This window comes from Poecile atricapillus, chromosome 3 (genome assembly GCF_030490865.1).
Source record: "Poecile atricapillus isolate bPoeAtr1 chromosome 3, bPoeAtr1.hap1, whole genome shotgun sequence".
Lineage (NCBI taxonomy): Eukaryota > Metazoa > Chordata > Aves > Passeriformes > Paridae > Poecile > Poecile atricapillus.
In genome coordinates, this window is record NC_081251.1 from 32,021,308 (window position 1) to 32,037,938 (window position 16,631).

Consider the following 16,631-nt stretch of genomic DNA (forward strand, 5'->3'; position numbering starts at 1 on the left):
GGCCAGCACAGCCATGGCTTCCACATCTGTCACTGAATGATTATTATTTGTTGCTGTTTACAGTGGAGCAAATGGAATTTCTGAATTCCTATGATACAGATTTCAAGCATCAGAGATTGTAACACTAGAATCTTGCGTTTGACCTAGACACTTATGCCATTCAGTCTATTTTTTCCAGAAAGATAGGACAGAAAGTATGTCACCATGTGCAAAAAGTAGAAACACAGGGAAATAATAATATTATTTCTTCGTAGTATTTAATGGGAAACTGGAAGCTAATTTTATTTCCAGTAAAAAGCTGAAACAGATAAACAAGAAGTAAAGTTCATCTTTATGACCACCTAAGTCCAGTAGTTAAACATCAGTGTATTCACAAACCTTGTGCAATAGGCAGTCTAGATCCACAGACATCTGTTTTCTCTAGTAAATCTGTAAAAACTCATTTATTGTTGCACTTATGAAATACTCGGCACACATGCATATGCCAGTGCCTTGATTCTCTGTTTAACTTGCTTCCTGGTCTTAACCATTTGGGTTGAGTCTTTAGATAAAGAGTATTAGAACAAAAGTTAGAGATTTTGTTCTGGGTTTTTTTTTTTTTTTTGTTCCAGTATTGTAGAGAAATGCTCAGTGAAGTTGCGGTGAAGTTCCACTTTATTATCTCTATTTATTATTTATCTATCTATTGGCTACTTGAATACTCTTCAACACAGGACTAAGACTTCAAGCTGAGTGTTTCCTGCTTGCTTGAGCCTGTGACTTAACTGAGCTTACTGATATCCGTGAATCTGGAGTGGGGTGTGAGTGTGCCTATGTTTCGTTGTTCCTGTTGGTTTTGGGTGGGAGCCTCTGTGCCTGGCCCAAGATTGTGAATTCTTCTATTCTGTTTCTGAAATGTTGTGGTTCCAATATAGAGCAAGCTCTCAAACACACATAATCTTCACACAGACATCAAATGTGTGAGGAGGATAGAAGCTGTGTTGAAATGTATAAAACGTTAAGATTCTATCTTCTGTTGTTTACAGTGAAGAATAAGATAAAATATCGAGCCAGTGCCTGCATTAAAATACAAAAGACTATTCGTATGTGGCTTTGCAAGAGAAAGCACAAACCACGGTAAGAAGATATTCCTTGGTTGAAGAAAATATGTTTTAAACAGTATTTTCTTGTGCCTGTAAGAACAGGTTTACTTAACTAAATCTATCTGAAATCATATAATGATGCAAAGTACAATTGAAGGAGGTTCTGTGTTATTTTGCTCTTTTCCAAGGATGAATAGACTAAATCTGAACCTTTCCTAAAAGATGTTTCTTTAGCTCTTTGTTCATAAAATCCTTCAGTGACAGCCTTGTTTTTAGAAATCTTTTATTAAGTATGTCTAATTTAATTTAAGCTCATTAATTTTTGTCCCTTACACATTCACACCTTCCTTTATAGGCTCCCTTTCATTTTTATCTTAGAAATAATAACTGTCTTGTCTCCTCTTGAAATTAATTCCATTAGCTGATTGCAGTGAATACTGATGGAAAAACTACTTCAATCATTAAGCTCTGCTGACACCTTTTTGTTTGACAGAGATGCAGCTCTGTTCTAGTTGCAGGCCTCTAATAAATTCTTTTACATCCCTTGAGAATTATGTTTCATTTTGAATCTTGGCATTTCTGACATTTTTATAATTTTTGAGCTAGTTGGTGCTCATCTTTAATGATTTGATTTAGTTTCTACTTTTGTGTGTTGATTTGTGAATCCCATTACAGTGATTTCTATTTAGGAAGATTATCTGCAGAGTTGTAATTTCTGTGTGGGGCCTTCAATAGTGGTTCTTAAAACTCTTCCTGAACTCTTCCCCAGCCTTGTTTTCTCACTCCTTTGGGGTACAATGAATGTTCCCTGCTGTGTAGTTAAGTTTTATCTGATTAATTCTGTTATTGCTCTTTGAATAAATGGCACTACTCAACTTTTATCTCTTCTAGTTGAAATCCTCCAGTGGATACTAATGATTTATTGTTGTCAAAAAACCAAAAAACTAACCCAAATTAATTCACAAAATAAAAATGCATTTTTCAATTTTAATTCACTATCTGCTAAGTAATTTTAGTTACTGCTTGGAAAAAGGCTCCATTACTTAGTTACTTGTATGTTACTTGATGTGATAATGCTTGAATTTCAAAAAAGAGAGTGAGTTTTGTCAGAAGGCATAACTTCTCTCCCCGTTTTTTACATGAGTGACTACTGGAGTTTTAAAAATATCATCTTCCAAAATCATCTCAAGATAGAAATAAGCTGTCTTACCTTCACAGCATTGATGGCCTGATAAAAGTACGCACACTGAAAAAGAGACTTGATAAATTTAATGAAGTAGTAAGTGCTCTGAAGGAGGGGAAAGCAGAGACAAGCAAGCAGGTCAAGGAGCTGGAGGATTCTATTGATGCTTCAATGACCAAAATTAAGGTATGTGATAATAATGAGAGAAATAGTGTCTTGGTACTGGAATCCTTAAAAAACTTAATCTAAAGGAGAAGGCCAATGCATTTTCCTTAATAGAAAATATAATATATTGGTCTTCATTTTCAGTCATGGGGTAATTCCTGTTTAAAATTATTTATAAATATAACTGAAGCGAGTCCTGAAAATAGGTGCATAGATCTAGACTTTGGTGTCTGTGTGTCAAAATTGGCACTGAAGGTTTTAAAGAAAAAATGCATGTTGGTATTATGAGGTAAGTGTTGTCAATAATTTGTTGTTGCTTTCATTATTGGAATAATGCATATTACCAATATTTTAACCTAATAAGGGCTGAAACAAGGCATTTATCACAGATTAAAGCCATTTCTTTTCCAGTTACAAGGTTTCTTTAGACTTTTTTTCAGACTCTTGATAGTAAAGAGAGTTCAGGTTGCTGATTTGCTTCAGGTCTGTAGTCATCTCTTTCTTACCACAGAAGCAAAAAGACAAAATGAAAGCACACTGGCATTTATTAGTGTTAGAAAAAATTTGGTTTCTTGAATTCTTGTTTCATGCAGTATTATAGTTTTCTTACAGTACCATATTAAGACTTCTCTATTTAAAATCACTATTGAAAAGATGGTAGAGTTAACCTGTCAGCTTTTCTAATAAAAATTATATAATTTGATTATCATCATGATACACTATCAGAAAAGGTCAGCAAACCCCCTATATTGCAGTTTTATTAGTAAGATATGAATTGGAAAATGAAATTAAATTGTACCTGTCAATAAGGTCTGAAAATATGTGTAGCAAAGGCTATTTTTGAAACATTTTCAACCTGTCATTTGTTACTAATAACTTCTTAGAAAAAGTTAGTTGCAATACAGTACAATATTTTTTCTGAGTCCTAGCAGAAATATTAGGAAAAACTATTTTATGCTATGACATAAAAGCAGAGCTGTAAATAACCACTAAAGAAGATAAGAACACAATGCAAAATACACATGGCCAGGCCTTAATTTCCATCCTAGTATGTTAAGAATTAATTTCTATAGCTAAAACTGCAAGATTGAAAATATGAAGGCATGTTTGGAAAAGTCATGTTTAATTTCAGTGATGAAATAGAGATTACTTTGTATGGTTTTATAGGAGAGAGGAGAGGAATGGGTCTTCAGGATTTTAGAAAGAAAGGGAAGAATGGACTTAAGCTACCCAGCCCTGAGGTGCATATATAATTTAAGTATAGTACTCAGTGATCTTGTTTCACTTAATATTTTTGTAGTATATGCTTTCAAAAGTGAAGTACAAATAAAAAAGAATAACCCCATTATTATTTTTACAGACCACTATAATGACTAGAGAACAGATACAGAAAGAATATGATGCTTTAGTCAAAAGCTCAGAGCAGCTTCTGAGTGCACTGCAAAAGAAGAAGCAGCAAGAGGATGAAGCAGAGAGGCTACGACGCATCCAAGAGGAAATGGAAAAAGAAAGAAAGAGACGTGAAGAGGAAGACCAAAAACGAAGAAAGGATGAAGAGGAAAGACGCCTGTGAGTTTTGAATTTGAATAAGTTGCTGGTTATAGAATGGGAAGAAAACAGGCAAGGCTTTTTGATGAAGTTGTTTTTGATATACTTTCACTTAGAGAGTCAGTTGGATTGTATGCTGGGTGTTCTGTGCAGTGTTGAAACGTTTCCTTTTTCCAGTGATTTATAAGGCAAGTGTCAGAAGAGCATATGGAAGAAATTGTATGATGCAGCTGGAAATACAGATGTACTTGAAACATTTCATGACTTTCATGTAGGATCTTGTCATCAGGACTGTACTGATTTCTGGATTACCAATTTTATGAAAGAGACGTTGTATTTCTTACTATTTCTTGTTTACTTGTGTCACACTAACACAATTTCATTTCCTTCTCCTATGTAATAGGAAATCAGAGATTGAGGCAAAGAGAAAACAAGAAGAGGAGGAGAGAAAAAAGAGGGAAGAGGAAGAAAAGCGTATTCAGGTTAATGCTTTAGCTGTGTGTGGCTTTGGGGGATTTTTGTTACTGCAGTAGTTTTGGGGTTGTGTGTTTTGTTTTCTTGTATTCATTTACTTATTTGTAAATATATTTTTTGTAGCTTACATTCTCAACTGAATCTAATGGCTTCTTTCCATAAATGCGTGTCTCAGTCATTCACCGATGTTGCTTTATTAGTAAATAAAAGACAGATGTTGTGGTTAGGGCATCCCAAGACAGATCACCTATTTCTAGTTCCCATGCAGCTTCAGGTATTCTGAGTGGAGGTGCATCTGTTTTTAAAGGATTTTAAAAGTTATTTTAAAAATCCACAACACTGGAGAATCCTAGTTTAGCCTTTAAAGGTTTTGTGGGTGGTCCATGTCAGGCAAGTTTGGCATTCATTTACTAAAGTCACATCTTGACTTGGACTGTGTCATTTACTTGCTTAACTGCAAACACTTTCAGAATATTGATAATAATGAGAGGATGCAGGACTGTCCTTGGTAACTCCTTTGGCTACATTCATGTACACTAAATACATGCAGTTCAAACCCCACTCCCACCGTTCCCCTTGATTTATGGCAACTCTTCCTGATTTCCTAATGAGCTATCATTCTGAGGTATGTTTGGCCCCTATATCCTTCTTTTTTCTTGGAGATTGCTTGGGTGACCTGGGATAACAGTATTATGAGAAGAAAGAACATCTATAGTGATTGTCTTTATCAATGTTTCTTGGTTTCTGAGCTGTGGATATCCACAATTCAGAATGTAGTTTACACTTTAAAATGCTGTGTTGGGATCCAAGCGGATACATAATCCTGTAGGGTGTTTCATTCTCCCACATACAGTTAATTTCTCATTATTTCCTCCTGGTGGTTTGGTTTATCAGCTAATCTAAAATGAGATTCATAGGGTAAAGTCACTGGTGTAACTGTATGGTTTTTAGTGTTTTATCGGTGCAACTTCATGATGATGAGTGGGAAGCAGCTTTGTTTCCTTTGTTAATTTTTGGGCACTGCGTAAAACTTGGTGTATGTGCCTTTTGAAGGTATGAATTGTATGATCCTGTTTTACTTACTGTGTGTGCAAGGCTTTTTGTGGAGTAATGATGGTAAACTGCTGCTGTTGTTTGGCTCTGCAGAGGCAGTATATTTGAATTGCTCTTGCACTGCACTGTTTTAGAAGTTCTACCATTTGCTTAAATTCAAAGTCAGATCAGTTCCACAGAGAATTCCAGTGTCTGTCTTAATCCCTTTTCAAAATGAACTACAGACCTATATCCAAAGTAGTGCCTATTACAATGTCCTGTAATGCCAAGAGCAGAATATCGAGGAAGTATTGTGTTAGTGCTGTGGAAGAGTGGCTATTGTCTCTGGTCCATTTGACTTTTAATGATTCTAAAAACTTTTGAAGACTAATTTTTATAATAGTGAACTAAATATTTCATATATTTTAAAGAAATAAATATGAATTACTTTGCACTTTATTTGAAAAGGTAGTATAAGTGGTGGACAATATTTGATAAACTGTATGAGAACCAAGATTCAGTTTGTAGCTATTTCATTTTCTTGTGTCAAACTAAATACTAATGCTGTTAATTTTTCAATTCTGTAAACTGTATGTGTTTTCAAAAGCTAATATACTACTTGGCATATTTTTCTAATACTGCTTATGTAGCATACTGGATTTGATTGGGTGAGGTTAAAGATGTCTTATTCTAAAACAGGCTGAAATTGAGGCTCAGCTAGCTAGAGAGCGAGAGGAGGAAACCCAGCACCAGGCAGTGCTTGAACAGGAACGTCGTGACCATGAGCTTGCAATGCGAATCGCTCAGAGCGAGGCAGAACTCATCAGTGATGAAGCTCAGCTTGATTTAGGTTTGCGCAGGTATGGAGTTAAGTAGTTACATTTTCCTCTCTGTAGTTTTTTTCTCCCTATCCCGATCCCTTTGAGAAGACTGTGCTCTTGTTGAATTTATGGAACTTTGTGTTCATTAAATGACTTCTAAGTCAGTGTATTAGAATGTTTTTCAAATTAACTTTTGAAATTTGTTAAGCATAAATTTCTTCTGCTTATACTTTCTTCATTTTGCATCTTGCTACATCAGTAATTTTGTAGGTGCTTGTGAATATGACTGCAGTTCTCTTTTTTTGAGTTCTAACCAGGATGGCAAACTTAAAATTCTGATTTTTATGACTCATTTAAAGTAGGGAATGGAATTTCTTCAGTGGTAAGTAATAATAAAATGCATCTTTGCTAGGACTTGATGGTTCCATTTGTACAGTGAATTTGTGTGGGATTTTTTTTTTCTTTTAAACAAGAAGCCCTCTTTGAATGCAGAAATAAAAGTAATTTCTGTGCCCTGACTGGTTAGTTTTTTTCTAGTGGAATGAAAATATCTAACATAGATGGGTTCAAATGTTAAGTGGTAGTCGTGTTTTGTGTGAATTTTTCATGTGCAGTAAGAAGAGCTTAACTTTTGATACACAGAACCACACTGCCTGTCTGCAAAGCAAGAGCTCTTCATGTGTGAAAGGTGGTGCCTTAGAAACAACTTAAAAGTTCCAGTAAAAATGGTACTTATTGGTCAAGTTGCATAAAGGGATCTGTGAACATGATCACCTAATTGTTGACTTCATTAGTATGACTCTACTCAGTTTGTTGTTGTTGTTGAAATCAGTGCAAGAAAATCCCTATGTTGCCATGAAATTTCAAGCTCCCAGATGTGTTCTGTTTGCTACCCAAATTACATCTAGATGTATATTATTTTTTTAATAACTGTATGCCTGCTTGAGATAGGTGGGTAACTTTTTTGTCATGTTCAGTAATGACTTTTAGACAGTTCCACTGAAATAGTTGTGGTTTTTCCCTCAGTTCTACAATAGCTATCATATTGTCCCTGATGAGACTGACATGCCCCATTCACAGAATCAGAATGGTTTGGGCTGGAAAGAGACCTTGAAGATCCTCTTATTCCAGCCCCCTACCATGGTGAGGGACACCTTCCACTAAACTAGGTAGCTCAGAGCCTATCCAAGCTGATCTTGAACACCTTCAGGGATGGGGCACCCCCAGTTTCCCTAGGAAGCCTGTTCCAGTGCTTCACCACTTTCCTTGTCTGGATTTTGGTGCAATACTTTGAAGATAAACACAAAGTCACTCTAGTGTTGCAACCTGGCAGAGTTCTCTTAAATATGAAAGAAGGGAGGCAATAGAAAAGAAGAGCTCAGAGAATTCAGTACATTTTCTGACAGTGAATCTCTAATCTCCACTGCTTTCCTACTGCTCATAGATGATTTTGGCATTTGTATGTCTTGTATAATCCCAGAATGGATGATGAACTAATTGTCCTCACAACTCTTTGACTGCTAGTTTCTCTCTGCTGTATAGCTAGCGCAGTTCTGCTGTGTGGCAGGCAGGAGACTGAAGACCCTTCTGAGTGGTTGGAAAGTGCTAAATGGTCTGAACATGTTAGCATGGAGATGTAAATCCTTTCTTGAGCAAGATAATACCTAAATCCAGAAAAGAAGTGATAGATTTTTCTGCTTATATGAGATCTTTTTTATCTCATTGGTAAATTTTTTCCCTTGTTTCTAAAGTCTACTTCAAATAGTTAATAGTACATTTAAAACATTAATAGAATGCTTTTAATTTAATATTTTATTTTATTTTGGTTTGTTTAAAATTAAACTAAAACATTACCCAGATCCTAGTGTCTTCTACTGAAATCAGGTGCTAGATTTTCACATAATTTCAGGAGTTGCCTTAAAGGTAGCAACTATAGAAATGCAGTGAAATGAAAACTATTTGTTAGAACAAAATATGTAATTTAATAATTAAATCATAAATTCTCAGGATTTCTTTTACATGATACCAATCAAAATTTTTCTAGAGTCTAAAGAAGTTATAGTCTACTGTCTTCTACGTTTGAGACCGACATATTGCCATGTGATACACTAAAATCACTGACTTTTCTTTAAGTTTATATACCTTTCCTGTTAAATTTTGCTGTAGTGAGATGAAGCATGTATGACTTTATACTGAATTAATGCAATGTACTGGTTCTTCAAGTGTTTTCACACAGTTTTGTAAAAAATGGTTTCATGCTTAAATATTGACAAGAATAAAAGGGTATTTTCCATTCTATGGTGGTAACTGTGGAGTGAAAAGAGGAAGAAAAAGGTGATTTTATGCACTCACTTTTAAGAAAGATGCAACACTCTTGTGTTGTCATATTTGAACATGACTGCCTCTAGTTTATTTCTTTTCTTTGCAATGCCTTGCTGTTCACTTTCTTAGCTTTCGTAGATATTTCAAGGGGCATAAGTACTAGCAGTTTCCTTGAAAAATATATTTGTTGGATTCTATCAAAGAAGAAAAGTTGTTTGTTCTGGCAGCAGATCCAGCACTTCCATTTGTGCTTATTCTGTGCTGGATCTGCTGCACCTCTTCTAGTTCTGCTGAATCTTACCACTCATCCACAGTTTGAAAGGATGTGTAATGCATGATTTACTGCACCTGAGGTAAATTAATGGTAGAGATTAGCACTTAAGGAAAAAAAAATAAATTATATAATGGGTATCTGCTTTCAAATGGGCAATATTTTTCATTTATGTGGCTTATTGGAACATACAGTAGGGCATATAACACCGAGAGATGCTAGTCTTAGAGATTGTTATGAGTGTATCTGTTACGGGTGTTGCATCAGAGCAATCCAAAGAAGTCCTAATGTAGCATATTTAGTTAGTGCTACATGTGTGCACCTGTGGGTTTCCAGTGTAGCAGTTAGACTTGGGGTCTGTTCTCAGCTTTCATGAAGAAGCACCTGTCCTATACCCAGAGTAGCTTCAGGAGGATTGCTGCTATTTCTCGTGATATGCTTATCCAAGCATGAAATAGATCAGTAGCATGTCCCTTAGTCTCTGATTTTGAGATTGAACAGGGGAGAAAGGCTCTATGAAGCTTTCACTTGTACATTTTTTTCCCCAGATTATAATTTAAGTCGTGATTGAATGAGAAAGTTGAGGGGAAAAAAGGTCTATATATTCAGTTAAAAATAATAATAAAAAAAATTCATAAGATAATAAAGAAGAAAAAGCAGGAAATGCTATGACCCACCTTTTCTTGCTTCAGATTATTAGAATATTAACTAGGCAGTAGTCTTTCTAACATAAATGTCTTCTATTTGCAGAGCCAATGGAACAAAGCCACAATTGACTGCGTATGGCATTTTTTTCCATTTGAATGCTCTAATAGATAAAAGCTGCACTAATTAATCAAAAGTAATTGATACCATCCTCTTAAATACTAATACCCCATAGTAATCTTTATTACTATGTGTTTGTAATGTCTAAATCAGTTTGTAATACTTTATATTCAGTACTTTGCTTATGTCTAATAAATCCTTTATTAATCAAATATACCAAATAACATCTATTAAAAAATAATTATATAATTGCTGTAAGTTTTTCACATACCGGCCATTTTTCAGTGCCCTATGTGATTTATTGCTCTTAATAGAATCAAGACTCTGTGTGTGTATAAATATATATATATATATATATATATATATATACACGTGTATGTATGTTTGTGTTTGTGTGTGTCTGAATGGAAATAATTTAAAATAAATAGCCATTTCCTGTGCACTTCATTTAACTTCAGTTTGATTGTCAAGACACTTTCACAGTTATAAAGGCTATTTTTATATCAATATATTTGGTTTATGCTGATTTACCAATTTTCTTGTAGGGAGCAAATGGCTACAGAAATGTCAGAAATATTGTCTAGGTAGGTGAGAAGGTGTAACACCAGTGAATCAATAATTTTATAAAAACAAATCACACTTTAAATGGGTTGAATTATTTTGGAATTAAAAGTACTGGAATCTGGGTTTTTTTGAAGTGATAAGCAAATAAGTAAATTATTTCTTTCAGAAAATTTCCATCACCAGCACCATTTTTTCAGCAATTATTTCTTTGCTACTTTAATTTATTATATTGAAAAATAATAAGAATAGTTCAGATACCCTGTAATTTTGGGTAATTTTGTTAATGTTTCTTCAGCTTTCTTCTCCTCTCACCTTTGTGATAATAGAACACAATGCTCCACATCTTTTAAAAGCTTATTTCTACAGGTTCAGCACAAAGTTAATGAAGTCATTTAATTGTAATGTAATGTAATGTGCATTTAATAAAATATTCTAACTAGAGTTCCTTAAAACAAAAGCAGTTTTGAAAATTGCCATGGTAAGATCATATTAAAAACCCTCTTAAGGTATCCATATTAAATACCCTTCTGAGATTTCTTGAACAGTAATGCAACATTTTATGCACAATGCAGAAGGAAAGATAAATACAGGTTTTGGTTGAATGTACTAGTTGACAAAATACTAGTATTTTGAATATAATTCTAGTAGAATATAATAGAGAATATAATTCTCTATTATAGAGACTATAATTCGGTGTTCAAAGACATTTTTGTGATTGTCTTCCATATCAGCAAGTAATTAGAAAATGTTCTCTTCAACTTGAGGGCAGAAATAACCTTTGACATTGATTTTATGAAGCTTACAGAAGAAGAAAAATTGTTTAGAGTTTTTGGAAGGGTATCTGTTTTTTAACAAGTTACTAAGCTATGTATATATAGTGTGAACTTGAACAGTCTCACGTTTGATGGTTTTTTAGTGGTAGCATGGATGATTGGTTTGCAGCTGGTAACTGAATTTTTTCATGCAGTGTTATTTTAAGAATAGGAATAAACCACATTGTTTGCAGTTAAGGTAGCATGTGAATTTAAATGGCCATGTTGTTTTGCATATATTGACATAGTTCCAATGACAGTGGCCAATTTGTTATGTACGAAAAGATGAAAAAAACTTTGGGACAAAAATCAGAGAATCTGTGTTTTGGTTAAATTCAAAATGCAATACCTCTCAGTACATGCTTGTTTAACTAAATTTGTCTCACTTTTTATACACTAGGAACTTTTGACATGAGACTGATATTTTGCATTTTTGAATTTGAATATACTGTTTATGATACATAACTCTCATATGGGAGCAGTGAAGATTGAATGTCAAGTGTGATGCTCCTCTTACTGCCAGACTCTTATGCTTAAATTCATGTAGAAAACAAGCAAGTGATCTTCAGCGTGCAGAGCAGTACCCTAACAGAAAGACTAAGCCATTCAGTTGGATTAGCATTCTTAAAGATTACTAGTTTACCCAGAGAGGGTACAGCCTCACTCTGCTGTGCTAAATTAGGCAGCAAACTGTAGCAGAGTGGTGGGTAAGGCTGCTAAATAAGGAAAATCCTTAGGATTTGTCATATTAGGTTCAGGAAGGTTAGACACCAGGCAGTGGAAATTATTTATCAGGACTCCTTAATGTCCTGCAGATATGCCAATAATAACAAAATATTAAAGTATATATTTTGGAGGAGTTTATTTATTTTACACTCATGAGTAGTTCTAAGTCAGAGTTAATTTTTTAAGTTTGACTTCTCACACTCTGACTAGCAGCTGTGTGTGGACTCGGATTAGTAGTATGAGTAGGCATTAAGCTGCTACTGCAAGAGTAAGATTCTGTAGTTTTAATTATACCGAGGAGATGGTTCAGTTGTTATTGAGAAGTATGTTAGGTTTAGTCAATGAAATTTAAATTGCATTTGTTATCTCTGCTTTCAAAACTCATATAATAGTTACTTATTACTGCTATAATTAAAAAAAGGAAAATAAACATGAAACTTCACAGTACCACATGAGACCTCTATGGAAAAATAAATGTTAAAATAATTTTCACTAGATTGTATCTATTAATAATGTGCCTGTCCCACGAAGATATTACTGCACAAACAGACCTTCCAATGCAAAGGACTGTTTTTTTTCTCATTGCATCAAGAACTTTGCTACCTTGTTAAAGATCTAGTTCCTTTTGAAGAAATTCTCTCAGATCCTGAAAGAATTCAGTATTTGTTCTTGGTCATGAATAGAGGCTGGTAAAATCATGTGTCTGTTCTTGAATTCCTTAGAGTTTAAAAGGTATGTTGATCATCACTGAACGTTGCAGTGTTTTGAACTTATAAGCAAATAATCCACAGAAAGTTTGCCATTCCTGAGGGAGAGTTCTCCCACTTATTTAAGAAATATATAATATATTTAAGAAATGCCATATTTCTTGGGGAAAAAAATAAATTCAGGCTTATCTTTAATGTTCGTTTTGTACATGGAAGCCTTGTACATTTTCTTAAAAATGATTGAGATTTTAGTAATAATTTCACTTGCATTTGCTGTTAACTTACTTGTGTAGTATCTACATGGTAAAGACCTTTTGCCTTTGGAAAACTCTGGGTTTCAATGAGACTTTTTTACTGGTCAGCCTTTTGTCTGAGTGGTCTTTTTTACCTTGGTATTTCTTGATGATCAATATCATCACCCCCGATCCCAGAGTAAATATTGCTGTTATTAGATAGCCAATATAGAATTAATTTGGTTTCTTCTCTCAGGTTAGGTTTTTGTCAAAGACATAATATTTTCACAAGCTTTGGAACAAGGATTTTGTCCTAGACCAATTTGAAATAGCCTTTTCTTCTGTTTCCTTGCTCTACTTTAGAAATATTTTTCCTTGTCTGTTTTTTTGAATGGAACTAACAATGTCTAGTCTGTTTTTTGCATCTTTGTTCGCACTAAGTAAAATGTACATCAGTATGGGATAAATACACAGAATATGTGTCTTTTCATGCATGGCAGTATTAATGCCACTTCATTTTAATCTCTAGGAGGCCAATCAGATTAGGATATGATTTTGTGAATAAAATATAGTTTTATTTTCTCTTAATAATTTGAACATCTTGAAAATATTATGGTATTTTGTCTTAGAATTCTGCATGGTAATAAGTATGATACATTGTTGATCATGCGATCTTCTTTTCTTCTTAAATCAATTCCTGCTTAATGCTTAAAAAATACATAAATATTTTAAAAATAATTGTAGGGGTCCTGCAGTGCAAGCCACAAAAGCTGCTGCTGGTACTAAGAAGCATGATCTCAGTAAGTGGAAATATGCAGAGCTTCGTGATACAATCAACACATCCTGTGGTAAGTGTTTTTTTTGGTTTTTTTTTCTGAGAAAGAGTTCAAAGTTGTAGTTATATAAAAAGTGTTACTTTCTTCTTATAACAAAGATAAAAAGTTTATATAAGTTTGAGTGAATAACAAATGAACTAAAAAAAATTTCTTACCTCCAAAAGAAAAATACATGAAGCTATTTCCATAATATGGAAACACAATTTCCATTGTTATGTCTTTTAGGGATTATTTATTTATGATAATAAACAGCTTGGGCCATGAAATACATGTTGTAACTTCTTAATTAAATTCACTCAGTTTGATGTACTTCCACAGGGGGAATAATAGCTATTATGCTTTACCTACAATTTGCATGTTCTAAGAATTTTTTTTTTGCTATCACTTCTTGCTGTGACCAGATCATAAAGAAAGCAAAAATGTCACATAAAGAACAGCATAAAAATATGTTCTGTCTTAAATATTTGTATTATTTAATTTTCAAAATGTGCAACTTATTTTTGGAAGTTTATGGTGGGTCATTAATCACTTGGCCCTCAATGCTGTTAAGATAGAATCAGATAACAATAATTCCTTTTTAAGGTATTACTGTTTCTTCCTCCTTCTTACTGAAACCAGTTGGTTAATCTGTGATTTAAGATCACTCAGAATTTCTTCCTGGATGTAGAAATTGGAAACTAACTCATTCTCTTTTACTGTTTTAACATATGGAAGACTGGAGCAATGTTTCCAGCTGCATAGGTGGCACAGTAATAAGTGGAGTTCATTTCTCTTGAAGCCAACTTGGATGCACTGAGATGACTTATGAAAAAGCCTTGTCATCATTCAGTGTCTTAGTATAATGAAATTCAGAAAAATTAAAATAGATACATGGAAAAAGAATGCAAATCTAAGCAGTGAAATCGCCGTATTTCTTTTCTTTTTTTCAGTTGCAGAAATAATGTTCAGCAGTGCAATTTTATTTTATTTTATTTTTTTGTTTCTGTGCTGCTTGTGTTGTGATAGTGTCAACAGAATTATTTGTAGCATTTCACTGCTCCAAATGTCCCAGTAAAACAGTATGTTGGGGACTGCCTTTACTCTAAAGCAGAAAAGGATTCATCTAACTCTGAGGGACTTTCTGGGCCATAAAACACAGGCCCTCTGCTGCAGACAGAGAATGAGGGGTTTTTATATTACATTTTATCATATTAGTGTTACAACTTGATCTCGAATCACATACCTTATCAATGTAGAAACACATTCAATAAATACTTTTTCTGACTTTTCTCACTCATGCCTTCCCCTTCTCCTTTTTTTGGGATAGATATTGAACTCTTGGCAGCTTGCAGAGAAGAGTTCCACCGAAGGCTAAAGGTGTATCATGCTTGGAAATCCAAGAATAAGAAACGCAATGCAGAAACAGAGCAGCGTGCTCCCAAATCAGTCACAGACTATGGTAAGGAGAGAGAATTTTGTGTTTATGATAATTTAGGTGATAATATTCTAAAGAAAAAAATTCTGGAATGGATTTTGGGTTTGCTAGGTTGAAGAAACTTGGAGTTTTTAGGAGTGTTTTATGTTGATTTGAGGTAAATATTTTGGAAATATTGAAACTGGCAAATCCTTCACAGAAATTAAAATGCTTTCAGTAGACCCAGCTACTTGTGCTGAACAGCTCTCTCTTAAAACATTTTCTCACATCCAGCTGACATCTGTTAAAAAGAGTTTTTGATCTACTTTTGCAGGTGCTGGCATTTTTTGTTACATGTTCATTGCTGTGCTACTTTAATATTTCATAATATACAGCTATGTAGACATAGATGTAGATACTTTTAAAAGGTGCTAATAATTTTTTTGTTTACATCGCTGCTTACATACATCATGTTACATTCTCTTTTAAAAAACCTGTGAGTGTTGATATTGCAATTTTGGCTCATGGGGTGACAAATTTTGCATAGACTTTTTTATTTAGACTATCATTCTACTGATTTCACAGGCAGGTGTTTATTGACAAAGCAACACACTAATCAGAAAAAGTGACTTTCTTCTTCATTCAGCAAGAAAGTGTGGGAGTTTAAGACTGCCAGACCTGAAAATTCCATACCTGGTTTCTGCAGTGATATTTACAGAGAAGACTGTTACTGTTTTCCCAACATCCCACCTCAAAAGTTGGGTGATCATCTGTTATGAAAGGAATCTAAGAAATTTATAGAGTCATGGAAAATGCATGGAATAATTTAGTCAGATCATTCCTTTTGTCTTTTGGCTCCATGATATTTGATATTTTTGTTCCTCCCACACAGTTCACAGGAGAAAGAAAGGAAAGGGAATATGGGGAGAAAGTGCTCTCCCCAAAGTCACATGAGCCTGAGAATAAGGCATTGTCCTGGGACATGAAGAATAAACATCTCAGGGAAGGCAGGTGCCCTAGATAATCTCAGTCCATGTACAAAGATGCTTCCTTCCCCTGGATTCATTTACATGTGTTATGCATTGCTTGAGCATTACCTGAGTTTGAGGTTTTTAAGGAATTTCAGTATGGATATGTGGCAGGCAAAATCTGGACCCCTGGAGAAGATATTATCAAAGAATGTGTCATTGTGTCTGAAATGTGGTTTTAGGTGCTTAAGAAAGCTTATGACTGAAATGGTAGGAAAAGGCATTTGAAGCACTTCTGCAAAGTGGTAAATTGCTCTAAATTTGAGCTCACGCGTTCTCTCTGGAGCTAAATGAGTAAAATATTCATACACGGTATTGCTGATGGGAAGTGTCAAAGGGCAGATGATCTTTGGATTTTTGCACACAAAGCTGAGAATATTCATGTTCTTACCACTTTTATTCAGATATTTGTTGCATTCTTTTCAGTGTTTTTCATTGTATTTTTTTACCTTCACTGACATACGGCATCATATTTCTGAAGAAGAAAACCTTGCAGTTCAGAAGAAATTGATAGTGACCTTTAGAGACTCTTAATGTTAACACCAGTATAATTTTTCATATTGCATATAATTATGTCACATGGGCATTTCACATACATTTATATAGTAGTGATCTGAGAAGTTATTACAAAGGAGTTCTGATTTCTTAGGTGGTTAAGCTAAAAGTCTT

General features: G+C 34.2%; 1 protein-coding gene across 2 annotated transcripts in view; it reads left to right on the plus strand.

Annotated features, from left to right (window-relative positions):
* Nucleotides 1-16,631, plus strand: part of MYO6 (myosin VI) — a 102,622-nt gene that overhangs the window by 78,218 nt on the left and 7,773 nt on the right. The window contains exons 24-32 of one of the 2 annotated variants that reach the window (XM_058835291.1): nt 1,026-1,116; nt 2,301-2,451; nt 3,791-3,999; nt 4,382-4,460; nt 6,184-6,344; nt 9,649-9,678; nt 10,209-10,247; nt 13,450-13,553; nt 14,848-14,979. In XM_058835291.1, the coding sequence (XP_058691274.1) occupies nt 1,026-1,116; nt 2,301-2,451; nt 3,791-3,999; nt 4,382-4,460; nt 6,184-6,344; nt 9,649-9,678; nt 10,209-10,247; nt 13,450-13,553; nt 14,848-14,979 (996 nt within the window). The remainder of the gene's footprint in view (nt 1-1,025; nt 1,117-2,300; nt 2,452-3,790; nt 4,000-4,381; nt 4,461-6,183; nt 6,345-9,648; nt 9,679-10,208; nt 10,248-13,449; nt 13,554-14,847; nt 14,980-16,631) is intronic. The other variant, XM_058835292.1, reaches the window with a different exon arrangement.